This window comes from Orbicella franksi, chromosome 7 (genome assembly GCF_964199315.1).
Source record: "Orbicella franksi chromosome 7, jaOrbFran1.1, whole genome shotgun sequence".
NCBI classification, from domain to species: Eukaryota; Metazoa; Cnidaria; class Anthozoa; order Scleractinia; family Merulinidae; genus Orbicella; species Orbicella franksi.
This window is the reverse complement of record NC_138151.1, coordinates 26153251-26173215: the sequence shown is the minus strand read 5'-3', so window position 1 is coordinate 26173215 and position 19965 is coordinate 26153251. Positions and strand designations below refer to the sequence as shown.

Genomic DNA, 19965 nt, shown 5'->3' with positions numbered 1-19965 from the left:
ACTATTACTATTATTACTATTATTATTATTATTATTATTATTATTATTACTATTACTGTTACTATTCAATACAGAGACTGTATATAAATCAAATCTTTGCATTATTTATTCACTTTGCCTTGAGAATGGTGTCACGATGACGCCGAAACGTCGGCTTTTAACGTTAATATTCGCCTGCTTATAATTTAAGAAATCAATATTGATCAAGATTATTACTATTAGTGTTATTATTATGCACAGTGTAAGACGTAGGGATGCGAAGCGTTAAACCCATAAGGCGCGGAGTGACCTATGTGGCCTTAGAGGAACTGAGTAAAGCTAACTTCGTTACAATATGTTACAAAAGCAAAATAAAAAAATTTTCATTAAATAAGAGAATCTGACTTCGGATGAGCTGTCCATAATCCCCGACCCCTGCTCCGGCCTCAAGTCCTCGTTTTACTGACACCCAACCCCTTCAGATCGATCTTACAAGGTCTTCGAAATGCGGTCTGATCAATTTCTATAGTTTTGAGTCTTCCCATTTTACCTTTCATCATCAGAAGCATGATTTTCTTTACTTCTTCAATCCCGCCCTCGCCATCACTGCTCAGTCGTGTTTGAATAGTGTCTTTCTTGTTTAAAAGAGGGCAAATCACGAATGGAAACCCAAACTTCTCTTTGTAAAGCCTGTTGTAATACTTAAGCTGTTGAATTTCCTCCAGTGTGTACTTAGTTTTCACAGCTGCTTTGTGCTCTGTTAGGGATTCGGGCGTTAAAGACACTCCAGTCGATCGGCAAGCTCGGGATGGCTTCGCAAAATCCCTGCTGTTCCATCTTTGGGCAGCTCGTCAATAAACTGGCACATCTCTGAGAGGAAGCTGTCAAACGAGGAAAATGGCCTTCTGGGGCATACAGCCGCTACTCAAAGTGGTGTTATCTCAACGACGTTACCAAATTTATGGATGATCTCTCCATAATCCAGTTCGTTCACGGCAGAAATTTCGTGCAGGAAGTGTAACTAAGGGCGCGTTTCTTTAGGGTGATCTGGATCAGGATCAGTGATCCAAGATCACTCGGAACATGGCACATCAAAGGAACCGATGAATCCGTGACCCTAATCCAGTCCGTATTTGTGTTTACCAATTTGGCCTCCCCGCAGCAGGGGTAGATTACATCAAAGTCACGAGTTACATTCAAAGGAAGTGTGTATGATTTTTGCAAAGCTGTTGTTTGGCGCTGTGATTTCGACCCGCTCGCCTTCGACAACCTGAGCCTGTGTTAACAGGAATGTTTTGTAGCTCGACTGTCTCGACTGAAATGCGGCGTGAATTGTTTGCGGTGATGTATCTGACAAATGGACTCCACCGCATTTCATTCCTTTATATACGAAGATGTAGCAATGATACACTTCTGTAACAAATCGCGAGGAATTGGCGTTCGGGTTAAAGAAATAAATCAATTGAAAAAAAAAAAAAAATTGAAACAAAAAAAACCCAAAACAAACCAAAAAAAAAACAATGAAGCAAAGAAATAAAAAATTAGAAAAAAAAGAGACCCCGACCCCGACCCGATTCGTTGAGTATCGTTTTTATCCAGTTGCTTGTTGTTTGCCCCACCTTCGTCGACGTTCTGTTCAGGAACTGATTCTTGATATTTTTCAACATCTGAGATGTTTGTCTCAGCATCATACTTTGTTATTAAGTCAGTAGTCATAGTTTTGTCGGTGTTTTCGTAGTTTGAACTCACTTGTGGCTCATTCGCTTTCCCCGTGAGACCGAGCATGAACTTTGCTAATTTGGCTAGCTATCAAGTTAAAGAATTCGTGGACAGACCCATTCCAAAAGCGCTCGACATCTTTACATGTGAGATGAACGTATAAGGCGTATGTTGTTCACGAAGAGTGAGCGGGCGATTACCAAGCTGTCTCAATTGTTATCCTCAGTTTCCACGCTCTACGCTGGCAACCCCTGGGATCATGACCCCCTTTCTGGAGACCAAGACAAAACTGTTTACTTTCTTGGACTCGGGCTTTCCTACCGAAACCCGAGTAATAACTCAACAGCAGGCCTTACTGCCTGCGAGATTTCTTTCTCTATAGAGGCAATCAGCTTCGTGTAGTTGTTTGAAGATCTTCGATAGTCATAGAAATTTGGACACAGTTTCGTATTTCCGAATAGTGGAAAAACTCGACATTTTATTTTGATATGAAGAGAAAATGAGGAGACAGTCCCAGACTTGGTGTTCTCTGGAGAGGGTGGGAGTGGGAGTAGCAATGTAACAATAACTTCTGAAACCAGCTGAAGCGACACTTAAGATAAAATGACCATTTAATGTCACTTGATTTGCTTTACGTTTCGTGAACAAAATTGACGTTTTATAAAAAGACCCACCAGGCAATTACTGAACACCTCGCCTCGGTCACGCTGATGTCACGTAATACTTAAAGTGTTGTGTGACGAGGCACCATAAAGCTTCTCACACACGTGCAGTACATGCCATGGACGTCGTCAAAAAATGAACTTACGTGTTAAGAGAAAAAAATTAACGAACAGATCAAGTAGTATAAAAAAAGCTAACATAACTATGTGATTTTAGAATAAATACTTAAAGTAACACGTCGAAACTTGAAGCTGTTGAACTGCAAACGGCGTGGCACGTGATTGGTTGCGAGGTCGACACCTATCCATCAATAGATGGCTATTTTAAGACTCGATCGAGCGCGAGAGACAAACCCACCAATATTACTGTCGATTTTTTCTCGTGTTTCACACGTGTCACGATATTAATCGAAAGCTAAATCGGAAGGATCAGCACCTTAGTTTAAGGAGCTAAGTCATGGTTTGCGCATTTTCAAGTTGGTCGTTTGTAATCCATGTCAACCATGCTTGTTCCTTTATGGTTTACTATTACCTGTTTGGCGTTTTTTCATCGCAGTAAACTACTATTTTCAGGTTTCCGTCAATTAGAGGTAATTCTTTACGCAGCCAAAAGAACTCAAAATACCGTGACTGAGCTCCTCTAAACTAACACAACTGACTGCTTGCTCTCGGCTTTGTGTCCAGTGAATTTGATACAGTTGTTTTGGAGCTTCACCCATAACCAAACATCAAGACAAAAACCTTAAGCTAGCCGTCTAACTGCATATTAGTCTTACATGGAAACCAGATCAAAATTGCACTGATGTGGGCTCGACTCCTGTTGTCCGCTTCAAGTTGCAGCGATAACTTTAAGTTGTTCATGTTTACCAAAACTACTCTACCTTCATCTCTTCCTTTAATCTTAACTATAAGAGGAAGAACAAAAAATCTTAGATTTTCTCTTTCCTCTTGGATGATTATTTGCACTAGGGAAGTTTATTTTACCTCATATACGTTAAACAATTATCTTGAAGCACTCTTTTCCAATTGCAAGTCTGGTCTGCTGTCGGTGTTTTTCGCACCCGAAGCCACAACTTCGGCTAAACATATGGCGAGAATATCTTCCTTTAAGTAACCCAACGACAGAAACCGACACACTTGACAACTGAAATTGTGCCCTCTTCGATACAAAACTTCGCTACATTTAAAAAGCGCCGAAAACCGAACTAAACCTTCCGGTATCTACAAAACTATTTTGTAACAAATTGTGTTCCCAGCTTAGTGCACGTTCCTCTTATTTTATCTACAAGAAAACGTACGTAAGAAGTTCCATTTACAAAGCACTAGCAGTTTGTATTGCTAAAAAGTGAAATCAACGTGGTAGTCATTCATCGAGCTACTGTTAAAAGACCTTTTATCTTCTAAAAGCAAGCATTATCTTCCAGTATCACTAGATATGCACCTGCCAAAAGAACGTCTGCGTTGCACGCTAACGAGTGTATGGCAGTCCTTCTAAGAAGTTAGCAAGTAGGGACAGAAACGATCAGGAAAACCAAAATGCAACGCGACGCTCAGCGACACGAGAAAGACAAGGCCGGGGACTGCTTGTTAGTGCATACGACTCATTCGACACTGCATTTCACGATAGCTGGAGAAAGCGGTAAAGGCAACTTAACCCTTGAAGAAACAAGATCGTAACAATACGGGGCGACCTTCACCGTTTACAAGCTTGTTTATAATTGGCCAAACGAAAAAATAGGTAATACACAATGTCCCTAGCCCTAAGAAACAGCTGCAGATTGACAAGAACGAATCAAAATAGAGGTTTTTAAGAGGTGCAGGTCTACTGAAAAACTCTTACCACTGTTTTTTTTATAAATCTCCTACCATTCAACTGAGGAAAAAAACGTTTAACATCAAAACGCTTTTTCACCATCGCCCAATGGTCGTGGACTTTAAGTTTAGCTGATTGGCACTATTCGTAGGTTTCGGCGAGATGTTCTGTGCTGACCTGTTCCCTTTTTGCAACCAAGCTGTCGATCCGTTAAAAAGGCGCGCTATGAATCTTAGATGACATCAGGGTTTAGGAGAAGCTAGGGATTCGTGTCTCCTGGGAAGTGAAGGGTCGACGGAGATTAAGAATAAAATACAGTGTTTTTTGCTTTCAAAGGCCACGCAATCTACTGAAAAAAAAAATCGTGCCACCGGTGAAAATTGCCGCGATGAAAGAAAAATTAAAAATGTGAGATCAGCAAATTGAATTCTACGTACATGCGTTACCTACGCAAGCGTCACGACGACCGCGTTGTAAGTGAAAACTTCTCCTTACTACACTTTTCCTGTTGCGTTCGATTGGCTGAGGCAGCAAGCGCTTCACTCTGATTAACTGCAACGACAGGATGCAATGCTTTTTAAGGGTTTCATAAACCGCTCCGAAAGTAAACACTATAGACTACAACATTTGGAATTGATTCCGATGAAAGGCGATCTTCTCGTTTCTAAGAACAACACTAGAAAAACGAATAGCTATTTAGAGCCATGTTACGGTAGACCTACCATTTTATCAAGCATACAAAATTTATCTACAGATTACAACACTTAAGCATTACAGTGAACTGATTCGTACTATTGCCACTCGAAATGACCAAGCGAGATGCGGCAAATTATACCCACGGGTTTTATCGATTTTTCGAGTGGAAAGAGTAAGACACAGTTCATTTTAAGCTTTATAAAACTAAGCACAAACGGGAAAGGTCCAGGCCCGCGGACGAGCCGTTTATGCAGTGACCAGCGGTTCATCGTCCGAGAAGCCTTGAATTATGGGTACATCTTCGTCTAAGGGAGAAAGAAACAGACGAACTTAAAATCAGGCCGTTTTACGGAGGCTTCCATTCAATACACTAAAAACCGTGCTACCTGCAAACTCTAATCGTACCTTTTTGGCAGACTCGTACCCAGTCGCTATTTACGGTGTCAGATTGGATTGTCTCAAAGAGAAAGTGGCCTGGATCGAGTAGAGCGCGCGGGGAGTTCGGAGGAGGCGGGAAAAAAGAGCTATTTTTCCTTCGACCCTTCCCATGACACCCTGCACGCCATAATCCACAAAGGTATCCGATCTTCTCTCCCCTAAAACACGTAAATAGCGACCAGGCAGGAGTCAGCCTTTTTTGATCTGCTGCAGCAGACATAACAGGCGAGCTTGGTCAAGTCATGGTCCGTTTTTCAAGTTTTGGCAGGACGCAGTTGAGTCAAAATGCTCATGGCGAGACCAAACGAGCCTAACATTCCGTGGAAGGCTACCGAAAAGGTGCACTTACGTACTGACACCACCTGGATTCCTCTAAAAATCCTACGATAATCCTGAGATACGATCAATGCAAATGATTGGCTAGGCTCGATCACCACCCACTGTCCGGGAAAAGAGGCCGCCTTCTCCCCCGAAAGACCGGAGTCGAGAGCGTCGGAAATCGAGCCTACTGATTGGCTAATTCTGAGTTTAGATACGTTAATATCGACCGATACCTGAATGAAATGTGACTCCGCCATCATCGTCCATGGAACGTCTAGTCATAAGAGCAAACATGGAACGTTCCAGTCGACGAGATTTACGAATAAAGAACGCCAGGATAATAACAAAGATCAGTCCAACAATGGCTACTGGCACCGCCCACACGGCCGCATTCAGACCGTGCTTCTTACCGGTTTGTTTGCCAGCATTGGCGGGGACTGGTGCAGGCGCAGGCGTAGGCGAAGGCGTATCTGAGGTAAACGAAATAAAAAAGACAAGAGCATGAAACAGAGACTCTGACCGGTACTAAGAAGTCTGAACCGCTAACCATTGAACCCGCTTCTGGTCCGACTTCATCACAGAATATCTAAAAAGGCCCAAAACATCAGTTGTCAACTGACAAAGCCACAGTTCGTGCGTAAAAAAAGAAAAAGAAATAAATATATACCAGCACTGAAAAGCTGCTCTGGTAGTTATGTACTATCTTCGTTTCTTACTGCGCAAGTTTGACGAGACGAGGGACTCTCGAGATTCCCATTACAGGCTTGATTTTGATTGGTTTAAAATAATGGAAATGAGCGGAAGTTAAACTCCAGCGTCTCAATGAACCATGTGTTTGTGAAATCGGATCTTTACAGGGCTGCTCGTTTCCCGACCGCTGGTCAAAGGGAACGAAGACTCTGGTTACGAGGTTGGTACTGTTACAGCTTCCAGGGAAAAACAAAATAATAATAATAATAATAAATAATGAACCGAAGCTAGACTCACCACCACTACGGGGGTAATATCCAGACGTGAAGGCTTCGCTACCGTAACCACATAACGCCTTGACGCGACCGCGGAAAACGTAGCTCCGCCCCTTTTCCAGGCCTTCGCACTTGATTAACAAGCGAGTTGCACTTGTTACACTGCTTTTAACCTTGGTATTATCTTTCAATACCGCAATGTCATAACCCTAAATGGTACACAGAAAAAAGCATGAACTGTAAGCATGGATTTCGGGCTACGTAAGGGGATTTCTTTGAGGTTTTGTACTCCTATTGTCACGAAATGATGAGCACAACTTGTTTTAATGCGATCTGTTTTACAGACCACGTTTATAGAAATCTGTCATATACGAAGAATCGCTCTCGGATCGACTCTTGAGCGCTGTAAAGAATCATTAATAATCACAATACGTAGACAACGAGCGGGGTCTGGGACAAAGAAGTAGAGCGAGGTCTCCCCCAGGCCTCGCTCGTCGCCCGCCTGCTTTTTCGATCATTCCCACTGACTGAAGCCTGGAACAGGCTATTCTCACATGCGTTCATTCAGGTTCGATATGGCTTCTCAATATGCACGGAGAGAATAAACCGCTGTGATTACTACTGGCCCATCATCCGACTTCACCCAGAGATCCCGATTCATGATGCTGAACAAAAGGATTGTCACCGGATCTCTTTGAACAAGGTTGGAAGGACAGGAGATACATCTGTTAATTATTTGACTACCTCATGGTAGTCTTGACGTACATCCGAACCTTCTGATTGGTTCTTTCCTACTCGGAATTTTGCCATAGACCGGTCACGAACCGTGTATTTTTTTGCCTTTGAAACCCCCCCCCCCCCCCAAAAAAAAAACAAAAACAAAAACAAAAAAAAAACCAAGGCCTGAGCGTCATACAATAAACTACTTACTAACCTAGCTTGCTCGAGCCGTACTGGGGAATATTGACTCTTTCTCGTTTTTGTACTGCCACGATCTGAGGCCAATATTTCCCGGTGCGGCCCTCGCACTCGGGTAGTAAGAGGTTATTATCTAGGCTTCGCTGTACCTCAGTTCTGTCAGGTAAATTCTTCGGTGGATCCCACGTCAACAGAAACCTGTCAAACGATGCGTTGGAAACGACATCACTAAGGTTGCCAGGGAAATACTTGACGGTCAGGTTTGCGACTGGTTCTACAGCGGCAGGTTTCAGTTGGACGTATGTTTGAATGGGAGCACTAGCCTCCAGCTGGGTAACTGCCGTGACAGTGAAGAAGTATGTCTGACCACAAGAAAGCTTCTGGCTGAGGCTGGTCCCGTTAATCTTTGACCTAATTGGGTCAAAACTACTGCAATTCGGGCATGTAGTAATTACCACGTAATACTGTAAAAACAAACAAAAAGTATGTAAAAAATAATCATAATAATAAAATTAAAATAAATGATTTATAAACATAGAAAATAACAATTATCTTATAAAAGCGAACGATTTCGACTTAGTAGCATCATAAGGGTTGAAGCCGTCCGAGATTGTCCATGGGAACAACTGCGCAACATAGCAATAAACCTTTCAAACGAAGTCAGACAATACCAACAATTTTTCGTATTTCTAATGTTAACAAAAAAAAAAACCTCCACAGATCAATTTATCAGGCCGAATTCCGTAAATGAGCGAAGTTTCATAAGAGTCGTCTCCGTTGTAAATTCGTGAAAATATAGGACCCCAAACTTACCAATTTCTACAAAGAAATGTCTGCCAGGGCAGACATTTCTTTGTAACAGTTGGTAAGTTAACTTTTGGTGAGCTCGCAAAGGACTCTATGGAATTACGCTTATTTACTAATTCGGCATGATAAATCGAACGGTGACGCTTATATTCTTTGTTTGAATGAAAAACTCAGAAAAGCGTGACACCGGTAAAAAGGTCCATTAATTTGATTGTGCAAAGTTGGATTCTGTTGGATCATTAATCCCTTGATTATCAGTCCTTCGAGAAAGATCACCAAAAGATTTTAGTTCAAAATCTCAATCTTCGAAATTTACAGTTTTTTCAGTTAATGCGAATTTTTGATTCAGTTTTTGTGACTACTGCCTTCTGGGAAGGCATAGCCACTATGTCATGGCATTGTAAGCGAGTAAGTCCGTAAACGTCCACAGGACAACCAATTCATCTCACATTAAAATGACAGACTACAGTGTGACATGAGTAAGACTGTAAATTTCCACACTGAAGGAAACCCAATACCTCCAACGAACTAGCCACGTGAAAATGAAGTCAATTTGCGATCCACCATCTTTGTTTTGCCAATGAGGCATAATGAGCAAGGTACGTTTGATTTACAGCTGCTTAATACAGACGGCGGATTAGAGTCTGGAGTGAGTTTTGTACTTTATTCCATAGCTTTGAGCTAGCGAACAAATCCATCCGATCGCCAAAACACATAATCGACATGCAAATCGACATGCAAATCAAAGCTTTCTCAAGCGATAGGTGAAGGTCACTGTCGCAGCTGTTTAGATCGTACTAGAACGGATGGAAACCAATAGTAGTTTCTTGACACGATTAAAAAGATCAGCTGACTAAAATCGAATCGGCTGACTGAAATCCCAGGTTTAGTTCCCTGTTCCCCTCGCTTCGATTCAGGATAAATCGTGCGCGACATAAGCGCGACCTCATTTATCAAAAGGAATGTCGTATGCCAGCATTAAGCGATGACGTCATCAGTCATCGCTTAATAAAACAGTAGCCACACGCAGTCATAGGCTGCCTTTTATTTGGAGCTGTTCTGATATTTCTGAAAAACTCTTGAAATCCGTGATGGCAGACCTTTCGAAATGTGATGCCACGATTGGGTCACGAGGGTCAAACTCCAGTCGCAATGATGATTCAGATGGCTGCTCTTATGCCTAGGCCACCTTTACTGCATTCATAACTTTGTTGCCTCAGTTCTCGAAAGAAAAATCCCAATAGACGAATTAATCGATGTTACTCACCAGAATGGGACTTTTAACGTTGCTTGGTGGTCCCCATGTCAGATGAGCAAGGGTCGGGTTATGGCTGTCTGCAAGAGCCATCAGCTTGGTAACTTGCCCCAGTGAAGACTGTGTAACTGCTGTTGTTTCTGCCCATTTTCCAGTTCCATACCTTGAATGCACTTGGATCCACACCGTGTAAGTTGCTCCGCTGTTCACAGTTACATTTACCGACGTTTGATTAAAATCGTATATTGTTTTGTATCTAGTAGGATTATAGAGGCAGTCATCACATCTATACTTGAAAAGGTAGTGCTGCAAAAGAGAAAAGAGAAACGCAAAATAGACATTCAGAGAACTGTAACTAGTAGACTATGAGTAAGATGTCTCAAAGCTGTTACAGCCTTCACAAAAAAATGACAAACATTTTCTCTAAACGCTTCTAGCAGAGTCTTCCAAACGCAAGCAATGGCTGCTTACTGTAATGGTCATCTAACAACGAACATGCTCGCTTATAATTTACCTGATCTGCAAAGGCGTTTTATTTTTCCAGTAATCACTTTTAGAAGAACATGTCAATACCTTTCGGGGCCGGGGGACACCTCTCTAAAGTGCACTCCTCTCTTAGTTGGACACCTCACTACAATGGACACCTTTAATTAAGTGGACATATTGAGGAGGTGTCCACTCTCTAAGTAGGGAACCTAAGAAGGATTCCTCTCCAATGTGGACACCTTACCAAGTAGGACACCCTATACAGTGGACAACTTTCCAAGTCGTACACCTCGTAAGGTGCGTAACTGTCCAAGGTGGACAACTCTCTAAGGTGGACACCATGCAATCGTAGACATAATTATTTTTAAGGTGTACACCTCTCTGAGATGGGAACCTTGGATGGTGAGAACCTCGCGAAGACTGTATTTTTAAGGTGTACGCCCCTCCAAAGTGGATAACTGTCAATGGTAGACTCTTCTCTAACTTGTGGACACATTTCTAATGTGGACATAGGCATCTAAATCTACAAGGTGCAAACTCCCCCAAGAAGGACAGCTGTGGCTGGTCATGTTGGAAAGCGTTTGCAATTCAAGATAAGGTCTACATTTTGCTACTTACATAAAATCCAGATGGATTGAAATCTGTGGGCGGTACCCAGTGGCACACAATTAAAGAGTTGGAAGGTGTGACCTTGCAATTAAACTGAGTAGGCATTCCACTGAATGCTGGAACAGCGTAATATAGTTGACTGGGTTTTCCTCTGCCTTGGGGTGTGAGCACTCGCACTTGAAACACGTACGCCATGTCATAGCGTGTCAAATTTACTGTGGCAGTTGTTGTGTTCACGGTTAGCTCTTGCCATCCATAATACTCACTCCAGTAACAGTACCCACGACCTTGAATGCAATGCCATCTCACTTCATATTGCTGCCAAAGAAAATTAAATATACATATATAAAAAAGACTCTAATAAAGGCTGATTTCCATATAATCGCCACAACCGCATTTCATATCGCTGTCGCATAAATCTTAATATTAAAAAGACTCAGATAAAGGCGGTCTTCCATTCTATCGTTACGACCGCTACTCGACTACCAATTTCTATTTGGTCACCACTAGCGAATAACGCCCGCAAGGACCTGAATCAAACAACGACGCACTGCATTTCGGTATATTTCTACTACAAGGATCGCTCCACCCTCTAGAGAGTGGTTTCCATCTGATCGCAATTCTGGCAGTATCATGTGATAGAATGCCTACGGGCGGCGACTATTAGACGATAGTGCCCGCTCAGCGAAATGGCTAAACGCGACTTACTCCGTCCGATTTTTAGCTGAAGGTAAAAAGAATTCACCCTACCACATGGATACGAGATAAGGATACCTGCTTATTTGAAAGGTTTTTCAAAGTAAAGAAGAATGGCGTTTTCCTTTTTGGAACATCTGTTTTCGTTTTAGAGATATTCACGTTTTTCTATTATGCAAATGAGGAAGGTGATGATTTCATAAATAGTTCCACTTAAAGTTTAAAGAACACTACTTTAATATTTCTGGAGACATTCTTGATTGAGTGTTGTACTGTTAGTGGAACCACCTATGACGTCATCACTTTCTTCATTGCATAATACAAAAACGTAAAGATCTCTAAAACGAAAAAAGATATTCCAAAAAGGAAAACGCTATTCTTCTTTACTTTGAAAAGCCTTTCAAATAAGCAGCATTTATTTTTCACTTCTGAGGCACTTTAAGAGAAAACACGATCGCCTCAAGCACCACGCATAAGGATTTGATTGCTACAAGCAAATTTAACCCTTTGAGCCCCTGTTACACATATATGCGTAATTAATGGTCGTGCTCTTTGTACCACTTGTGACGTCATCAATTTAAATGTCATCAGATATTCTTGATAAGCAGATAGTAGTACTAGGCTAGGTCTTTCCGTAAAATGGTCAGGTTTAGATATCGACGACATTCCGACGTCGCAAATCGAAAAACAACGTTATCAGTTTTGGTGCAAAAACGGTGGTAAAATGGTCCACTATGCCTATGATTGATCAAGGTCCATTTCTAGGCTTCGCGCGTAATTAACATCCAACTTTTCACGGCAGGCCACAAAGAACATGCAACGCAAAAGGTAGCCAGAGCCGAGAAAATAAGAAAGGAAAGGGGCAACAAACGAAATTGAGAACGGGTAATGGCAAAAAAAAAAAAAACAAGTTCCAAATTTTGGCTTATGCGCATGCCCTGCATTGAAATATTGCTCAATTTTGTACGTAATCCTCGAAAAATCTCTCCTTTTGGTAAAAAAAAGCTTTCTTAGCAAAACTTAGGCTTATTTAGCGTCATGGCAGCCAAATAACCTGACTAAACGGTTAAAAACGGTACTTTTTGGCGAAAATTTGTTATTCAAAGGGTTAACGATAACAACAGAGACAATCGAGGGTATCTGTCGAAGGCCTATGGGCTGATAGTTGCCCTTGGAAATTTTACGTTTAAAAAAAAAATACCCATAAGCCCTTAAAGAATACTCGTTTTTAAGAACGTACAATTTCCGCCTGCAACTATCAGGCCATAGGCCCTCCACAGAAACGATCTAATCACTAGAGGAGATTTAGTTCGAATTCTACGAAAACAATTACATTAGTCGCTCCCGATTGCTATGAGGAGAAACCCCTTTGAAATCTCAAGCTCATATTCCAATTGTTAAATAGACGCAGGCATTTTAGAATGCAATTTCTCACAAGGTGTTTTCTAAATCGCCCATGGAGCACGGATTTAAGAGATGTATATACTCACCACGTCTAACCCGGACGGAATAGACCAACGATACCAGTACAAGTAAACTTGCAGTCTATATCTTCCAGTTGCGTGGCCAGTAAAATAGCCCACTTGAAGATCAAGAGGTGGCACATTAACTTGAAAACTCGACTCTTTTCCCTCTCCATAAGCTGTTACAGCTCGAACGTAAAACGTGTAGGTGTCTCCAGCGAAAAGAGGTGTCTTAAACTGAGTCTGACCTCCAGTGACATTTGTGCTATTGAGTATGTAACAGTACCTGTACTTTGTGGTGTCACACCAAGAAATTAAATAACGCTGCAACCAAACAGATAGGAGTTCCCAGTCAGCACTAAAAGCCCAAGAGAGATAAAGCAATACTTACCACACATTATGTCAAGTCATGTTATTTTCTATTTATCCAATAAACACCTTAGAGCTCTCATGAACTCGTTCTCAAGTGTCTGTGTATTGAGAATTGAGAATCGAGAATTGAGAATTTCGTGTGCTGGTTTTTGATGAAAAAGAAAAATCCCAGACAACCCGTTTGTGAACAATAGCTTTCACATAAGACTGTCTGTTCACCGTCGGCTGACTGAATGTGAAAATGAAATGCATTACCTTCAAACAATTCACACTGACTAAAATAAGGAGGTATTTTCTTTTAGTATATATCTTTTTTTAACACAAATCAAGTCATTGTATATTAGCCCAAATTCTCCTGCAATAGAGAAACATTCAGGGCTGAAAAAAATGCACGATAATCAGCCCTTGTCCTGCTCTCCGGACTGGACGAAGATCTGATGAATAACAATTATATATTAACAAGAATTAACAGCTTGCACTGAGGACAAAAACGATAAAAACATAAACGTTTCTAGCCAAGGAATAAATGGCACGTGATACCTTAATGTCTTTGGCTTCCACATCACTGGGTTGATCCCACTGAAGCGTCAAGGTGTGATTTTCAAAGTTCTGTTTCAGTTTTTGAACTTGGCCGAAATAGCGACTTATTGTGGCTGTTGTGGTGGATATCTCTCCAGGACCAAAGATGGTATTTGCGTAAACATTGAAGCTATAGGTTTGGTCCCGCTCCAGGTTAGGTACGTGGGTTGTCGTGTCCTTCAATGACACTTTTGAATCAGACCTCTGAGAGTAGCAGCCAGGACATGTCCAAGAGATGTTGTAATTCTGGAGCGTGGTAAAAAAATAGAAATAATAAAAATATTCAGCAACAACAAGATAACGGACGACAAAGTAATAAAATATAACTGGGTCATTACTGAAGTGTGCATAACTGTGTGTTACAAGTACTGATACATGACTTCGTCTAGTGTCACTGTGCGATCGTGTGGGTGCAGGGGGCTGGTTCATTAGCTTAGAACAAACGCCGGTCAACAGATGTCAACAGATGTCAACAGCTACCGGTACCTTACAAACGACAAATTCATGGCATAAAATGTGATCAACAATAGTTACTACAACTGACCAATGACAGTTGGCAAACTTTACCCGAAACTGACAGCACATATCATCACGGCTTAACCGACCAATCAGTTTCAACGGACAAGATCGACTGACAAATACTTTTCACTTGACTCTGAATATGGCCTCCGCTCACGTTGTCGAAACGTCCACCAATAAAAGTTCTATTCAGAACTACCCTTACCCAGGGGGTCGGATAGCAGCTCTTGTAAGGTATCACATGAATGGCTTGATACCCTTTGAGAGGACAGTAGAACAAATAACAGAAACAATGCTCCTAGCCCCAAACAATAACAGCTGCTAACAGGCAAAAGAATTACAAGCTTGTGAGAGCTGCTAAACTTCTGTCATCCAGACGATCGCACTAGTCAAACTACTGATACTCTTGGTTCAAACCATTTACTTTGTCACTGATGCATGTTAACTACCATCTGACAGAATGTCATAGCCTTATACAATTTATATGTACCTTATGACACGGTACAAGTAAGTACATAAAAATTACACTTTCGTCTCAATGCCAAGAGGAATGCTACATGCACAGTATTTACCTTGAGACCTCTGTTCAAATTAATTGTCCGTGGCGCAGACCAAGACAGTATGACAGTGTTGTCTTGAATTGTTTTCTGCAAGGGCCCAACAGAAGCTGAGAAAGGACCGGTCATTTTCACGATGGTAACACCCCTACCAAGCTGGTCACCTTTGTAAAATCTTGTCTTTACGACAAAAGAATAGCTGGTACTAAAATAGAGGTGGTTGAAGGTGTAGGCAGTTTCCTTGCCGACAGTGTCTGCCTTGACCTTTGTTGGAAGTCCAGACATCGGATTTTTGAAAGACTCCTCAATCGTATAGTTCTGAAAAATATAAGAAAAGTATGCACCTTCAAATTTAGTGGTAGCAGACTATGGGCTCATCCACAAATTTATCAGGTTAGAACTAGCTTGTAAAGGATAATAAAAAATACCTGATGAAAATACTATTCAATACACAACATTTGGGGCCAGTAAAGTTCGAAGGCTTTCCGCATGATTCAATGGACACGGTCATTCACGGGCTTAAACGTACGGTAGATCTACCTAGTGCAGCACGATACTTAGTACCACCAGAGAGTTTAAAGTCTGAAGTTTCAAGCACATTTTAAAATGTTCATTGACTTTGTAACGCATGCCAATATCGGACAGGAATCTGAGTAGTACATACTTTGATGGCATCTGAAGATACGCCCGCTGGTTTTTCCCAAGTTAGGACAATAGTACTGAAATCGGTAACAACAGCCTTCAGACTATGTACAGGCTCATCTTCCGCATCTAGCACAAGAAACAACACATTAATGAGATAACTGGTACTTATGACCACACTTGTAATTTGCAAAGATACATACTATGTTGTAAGACGGAATACATCTGTATCAGAAAACTGACGGAAGCATCCTCAATAAGCTATTTTACGATAACTGCAAAAATTCTCCCGCGCTCCTTGGCTTATTTTTATTGTCAATTAGCGGACAGACTCATAAATTTATAATTTATACCATGCGTCAACGAGCGAGAGCGGACAATTTGACAATTTGTTATCGGCTATCGCCTCGTGGATCTACAGCTACTATGACAATGTTATGACGAAATCATGATCAATAACAGGACAGACGCATGAAAAACTGATGTCAATTTGTTAATTCACATTGGTTGTCTCGTGTTTATTGTAGTCAGAACCAATAAAAGCAACAATAACGGGATCATGATTCTAAAGATCAAAATCAAATTTGGCAAAGTGACTCAAATTTCCCTACACGCACTAATTTCGCCACTACATAATGAAATCTACAAACCAAATAATGTCTTGGAATTGACTGGATCACTGTGCTTCCCCGTCAAACCCACGGACACCTCAAACACATAAACAATGTCCTGTTGCAAGTTGCCCACCGCAAAACTCATCGCTGAAGTATGACCCACTGGCCGAGGATTGACTCCACTTGTCAAGGGCCCATAGTAGATGTAGTAAGTCTGAATAGGGTAGAAAAGGTTGTCAACTGTTACTTAATTACACTTGAAATAATTACATGATTTGTACAAACTTCAGTCCTTCTTCCCCAAGGACTATTCAGTGCTTTTTCAAGGACATTTCAGCAACATTCAAGGACTCGTTCCCCTTCGAATCAGCTGTTAAAGTTTGTTTCGGCCGGTGACACAAAATACAGAATACTTAAGAGCCTGCTGAGGACAGAAATACTTCATATAATGATCACTCAATTCCTGTATCATCAAAATCAATCTTTTGCGACTTGAATCGTTTTTCTCAACCTACAGTTTGCGTCAATATTGCCCTGTTTTATGGTGTAGTCTGAGGTCTTCTGGGACTTGTCAACAAATTTAAAGGACTGCTGGTAAAATTGGAAGACCTAAATTTTTCATTTTTAAGAACTCTTTAAGGATATAACAATTTTTCAAGGACCGTTCAAGATCTGTACGAGCCATGTATAAATCTGAAGACAATTTAATGGCAGATAAATTTAAAAGAACCAGGCCCAGGAAACGGATCTAAGAGGAAACATCACCTTTAAGTTTGCAAGGTTAAAAAAACTAACTGTTCTCCAAGATTATAACACCTTCACCCTTTCTAAACAATCTTATTAAACAAATCTGCATGATAAAATTTGAGTAAAAGAAAAGGAAACATTAAATAACCATAAATTGTAAATATGACATCGACAAATGCACTTGAGAGTAAGTGTTTTAGTGAAACCTCTTTTGGAAATGTTTAAGTCTTCGATTCTTGTGGTAATTGTTCCCACGTTTCGGGAATAAACCTTTCATTGGTTAAAATGCATTGTGCCCAGTTTATGTTAACAGTGAAGTAGACTTGTATCACGCCATACTAAAACAATCAAAGCATTTGATAGTTCTCTCTGTTCGACATGTCACATTCAGTTCACCTTTCTCAAGGGAAAAACTTTCAAGGAGTCAATGAAACTGGTAGTATTAGTATAAGTACTATTATCTTGCAGCTAGGCCATGGGAGAAAAAGAAAACGCCGTACATCTTGCTCTGAAAACGTCATGGAACACATCAGTTGATCTCAACAAACTTTTAAACAACTTTTTGACATCGTTTTGGCGGCCTTCTGATGGCTTCCATTAAAACTAGAAAATCAAATTGCAAAATCTGCGGGGATGCAGAGATGTCAATTGCCAGCGCCGCAATTAAATGTGGAGCATAAAAACTCCTTCTCCACCTCGCGCATTTTGATTGACCATTTGAAACAAAAGCCTTAAGGAGTTTCTACCAACGCCTATAGGTCACATAATTATCAAAAGTTAAGGTAGCTCCCTATAGTTTTACGATCGCACGCGCGCCGGCTTAGGACGAAAGCTCAAGTAATCTGCGCGCGCTCAAAGGAAAGCGTCAGTGTTTTTCAATATTTTATGACGTCAACATGAGCACAAAAAGCAAACTGACAGAGAATTTTCTGGCGTTTCCTTCGGTGAAATCCCGTAAAATTTGGCAAACGGGTAATAAATACTTTACTTTAGTTGGAGCTCGTTTTTCAGGGAAATCTATCTGACCAGTTTTTTCGCGGACATAAATTTGCAAAAATCTAAAAAAACTGTCTTCACAAACCCTACTTTTTTTGTGTTTAAAATTCGTGTCTCGCGGGTTTAATGTACTGTAAAAACTTGGAAGATTTTACCGAAGGAAATTCAAAAAAATCGCAAATAAAGCTATAAAAACGGTAAACAACGCATTTGTTTGGGCATTTATAATTCAAGATTAAAAGCCAAGATTTAACAGAGATGATAGTAAATCAATATATCATCATTGCTTATTACATTTAGTAAGTTTGAGAGGACTGGGTGTTAAAACAAATGCAAAAACAGCTTTCAAAGCATAACACTAGCGCGCGGAACGCGATAAATCATTACCCTATTGAGCCACCTTAATCAAAACTTTGTCAGGCGGCAACAGCACGACGCACTGCACTGTAAGTGGTTTTTAAACGTAAACAACACTTTCTTCCCCCTATAAAAACTGTGCAATTTGTGTTGCCGCCTGAGATCAACCCTCCTTACATGAAGATGATTGCAACTTACCAAATCGCCCTGCGGTTTATTTTTTGGTGGCTGCCAAGTTATCTCTGTGGCTGTGTAATTATGTGGCGTCGCCTTTACATTTTGAGGAGCCGTTTCTGTTAAAACAACCAAACAACAGCAGTGCTTCAAGGTAAATGAAATTAAGTCACAAAATAAATTTGACATTGACTTTGTTGTGTACGCTTCCACCCCTTTGTAGAACAATCTTTCGCGAAAGAGCCGTACACGAAGCCAGATATTATTTATCCACGCAAGATCCTGACTAACAATCAGACAAAGTAACGACCACTTCTCTGATCAGGCCTTGCTTACTACTGAGCTAAACCACGCTTTGCATGTGACTGAGACCGCTCACTTGTGACAGTTACTCAAACTTCATGGATCTCTGCAGAGCTCTGTGGATTTTCGGTGATAACTGTGAGGTTTGGGGGAGGGGCGGTAGCATGTGAATAGAGACAGCTGTTTACCATAACCTAACCCAAGCAACAGAACAGCTCACCTCCAGCAGTCGTCACTTCAGTAACAGCACTTGGTCCTTCACCTGCTTGATTGTACGGTTTCACTGTGAACGAGTATGTGGTTGCCGACAGCAATGAAGTGACAGTGTAATTATGTTTATCAGTGGTAACAAGGAGTACCGGGCCACTGCTTGTTAGTAATTCATACACTTTGTAGCCCTACATCGAAATACACAAAAACAACAAACCAACAATTGCTTAGTAAGCCTAAACGAAGACATGCTCTTTGTGAGCTTAGTTCACCACGTGCTATTGTACTTATTCGTGGAACACTTTGAAAAGCAATCACCAAAACGTATTAATGAGCCGTTCATCTTAGCTTAGCGGTCCATATTGCAAAATTCGGATCACTCCGGAACCAATCAGAGATCTCCTTTTCAATTTCGATGAGTTTGCCATAACATAATTACATAAACTGGTATTAAGGTTCAGTCCACACCACAGTCCGCTAACCGTAAACGCGCGCAAAATAGTCAAGCATTTACTAATGTTCCCAGGTCGCTTTCGTGAAAGTAATGTAAGTAGAATCTTAAGTCGCGCAATGTTTTTAAAAGAGCCATTCATCAAAACCAATTCGTGGGTAGTCCATACATCTCAGCGGTCCATTATGTAAAATTCGGACCGCTGATGGAATCAATCAGAATTTTCCTTTTCATCTTGGATCAATTTGTCATCGAATAATTTTTTTATGGCATCATGACAGTAATTACCTGCACAGGCTGTGCAGTGCCATGCGAGATAGGAGCTCCCCATGTGAGTACCACTGTTGTAAGATTTACAACTGTATGTTTCAGATTTGACACTGGGTCTGAAATACAAAGTACAGCATAAATTAAAACACACATTCAAGAACAGGATACACTTGACCTTCGAGACAAAAGTATACGTCACTACCGGTGCTCATAGCTTATGCCTTGTTTCCACAAGAGAGTTTAACAAGGGCTTTCTTTATTAACCTGACTGGGATTGTAGGACTAACTGTTTTTAACACAGTAGACCACAGAAAATTGAGGCAAACTTTGTTGAAAACTAAGAAGCT

At 41.0% G+C, this 19965-nt stretch overlaps 1 protein-coding gene across 2 annotated transcripts in view; it reads right to left on the bottom strand.

Annotated features, from left to right (window-relative positions):
- Positions 1–4103: 4103 nt before the first annotated feature.
- The window catches only part of LOC145492240 (uncharacterized), a 66390-nt gene continuing 50528 nt past the window's right edge, over positions 4104–19965 (bottom strand). For both annotated transcript variants that reach the window (XM_081471596.1, XM_081471597.1), the window contains 14 exons: positions 19637–19734; positions 18908–19085; positions 18409–18503; positions 16147–16324; positions 15519–15625; positions 14870–15172; positions 13740–14024; positions 12855–13151; positions 10678–10986; positions 9586–9879; positions 7661–7975; positions 6616–6802; positions 5862–6098; positions 4104–5174 (listed from right to left, as the gene is read on the bottom strand). In XM_081471596.1, coding sequence (XP_081327722.1) covers positions 5116–5174; positions 5862–6098; positions 6616–6802; positions 7661–7975; positions 9586–9879; positions 10678–10986; positions 12855–13151; positions 13740–14024; positions 14870–15172; positions 15519–15625; positions 16147–16324; positions 18409–18503; positions 18908–19085; positions 19637–19734 — 2942 coding nt within the window. In that variant the 3' untranslated portion in view covers positions 4104–5115. The remainder of the gene's footprint in view (positions 5175–5861; positions 6099–6615; positions 6803–7660; positions 7976–9585; positions 9880–10677; positions 10987–12854; positions 13152–13739; positions 14025–14869; positions 15173–15518; positions 15626–16146; positions 16325–18408; positions 18504–18907; positions 19086–19636; positions 19735–19965) is intronic.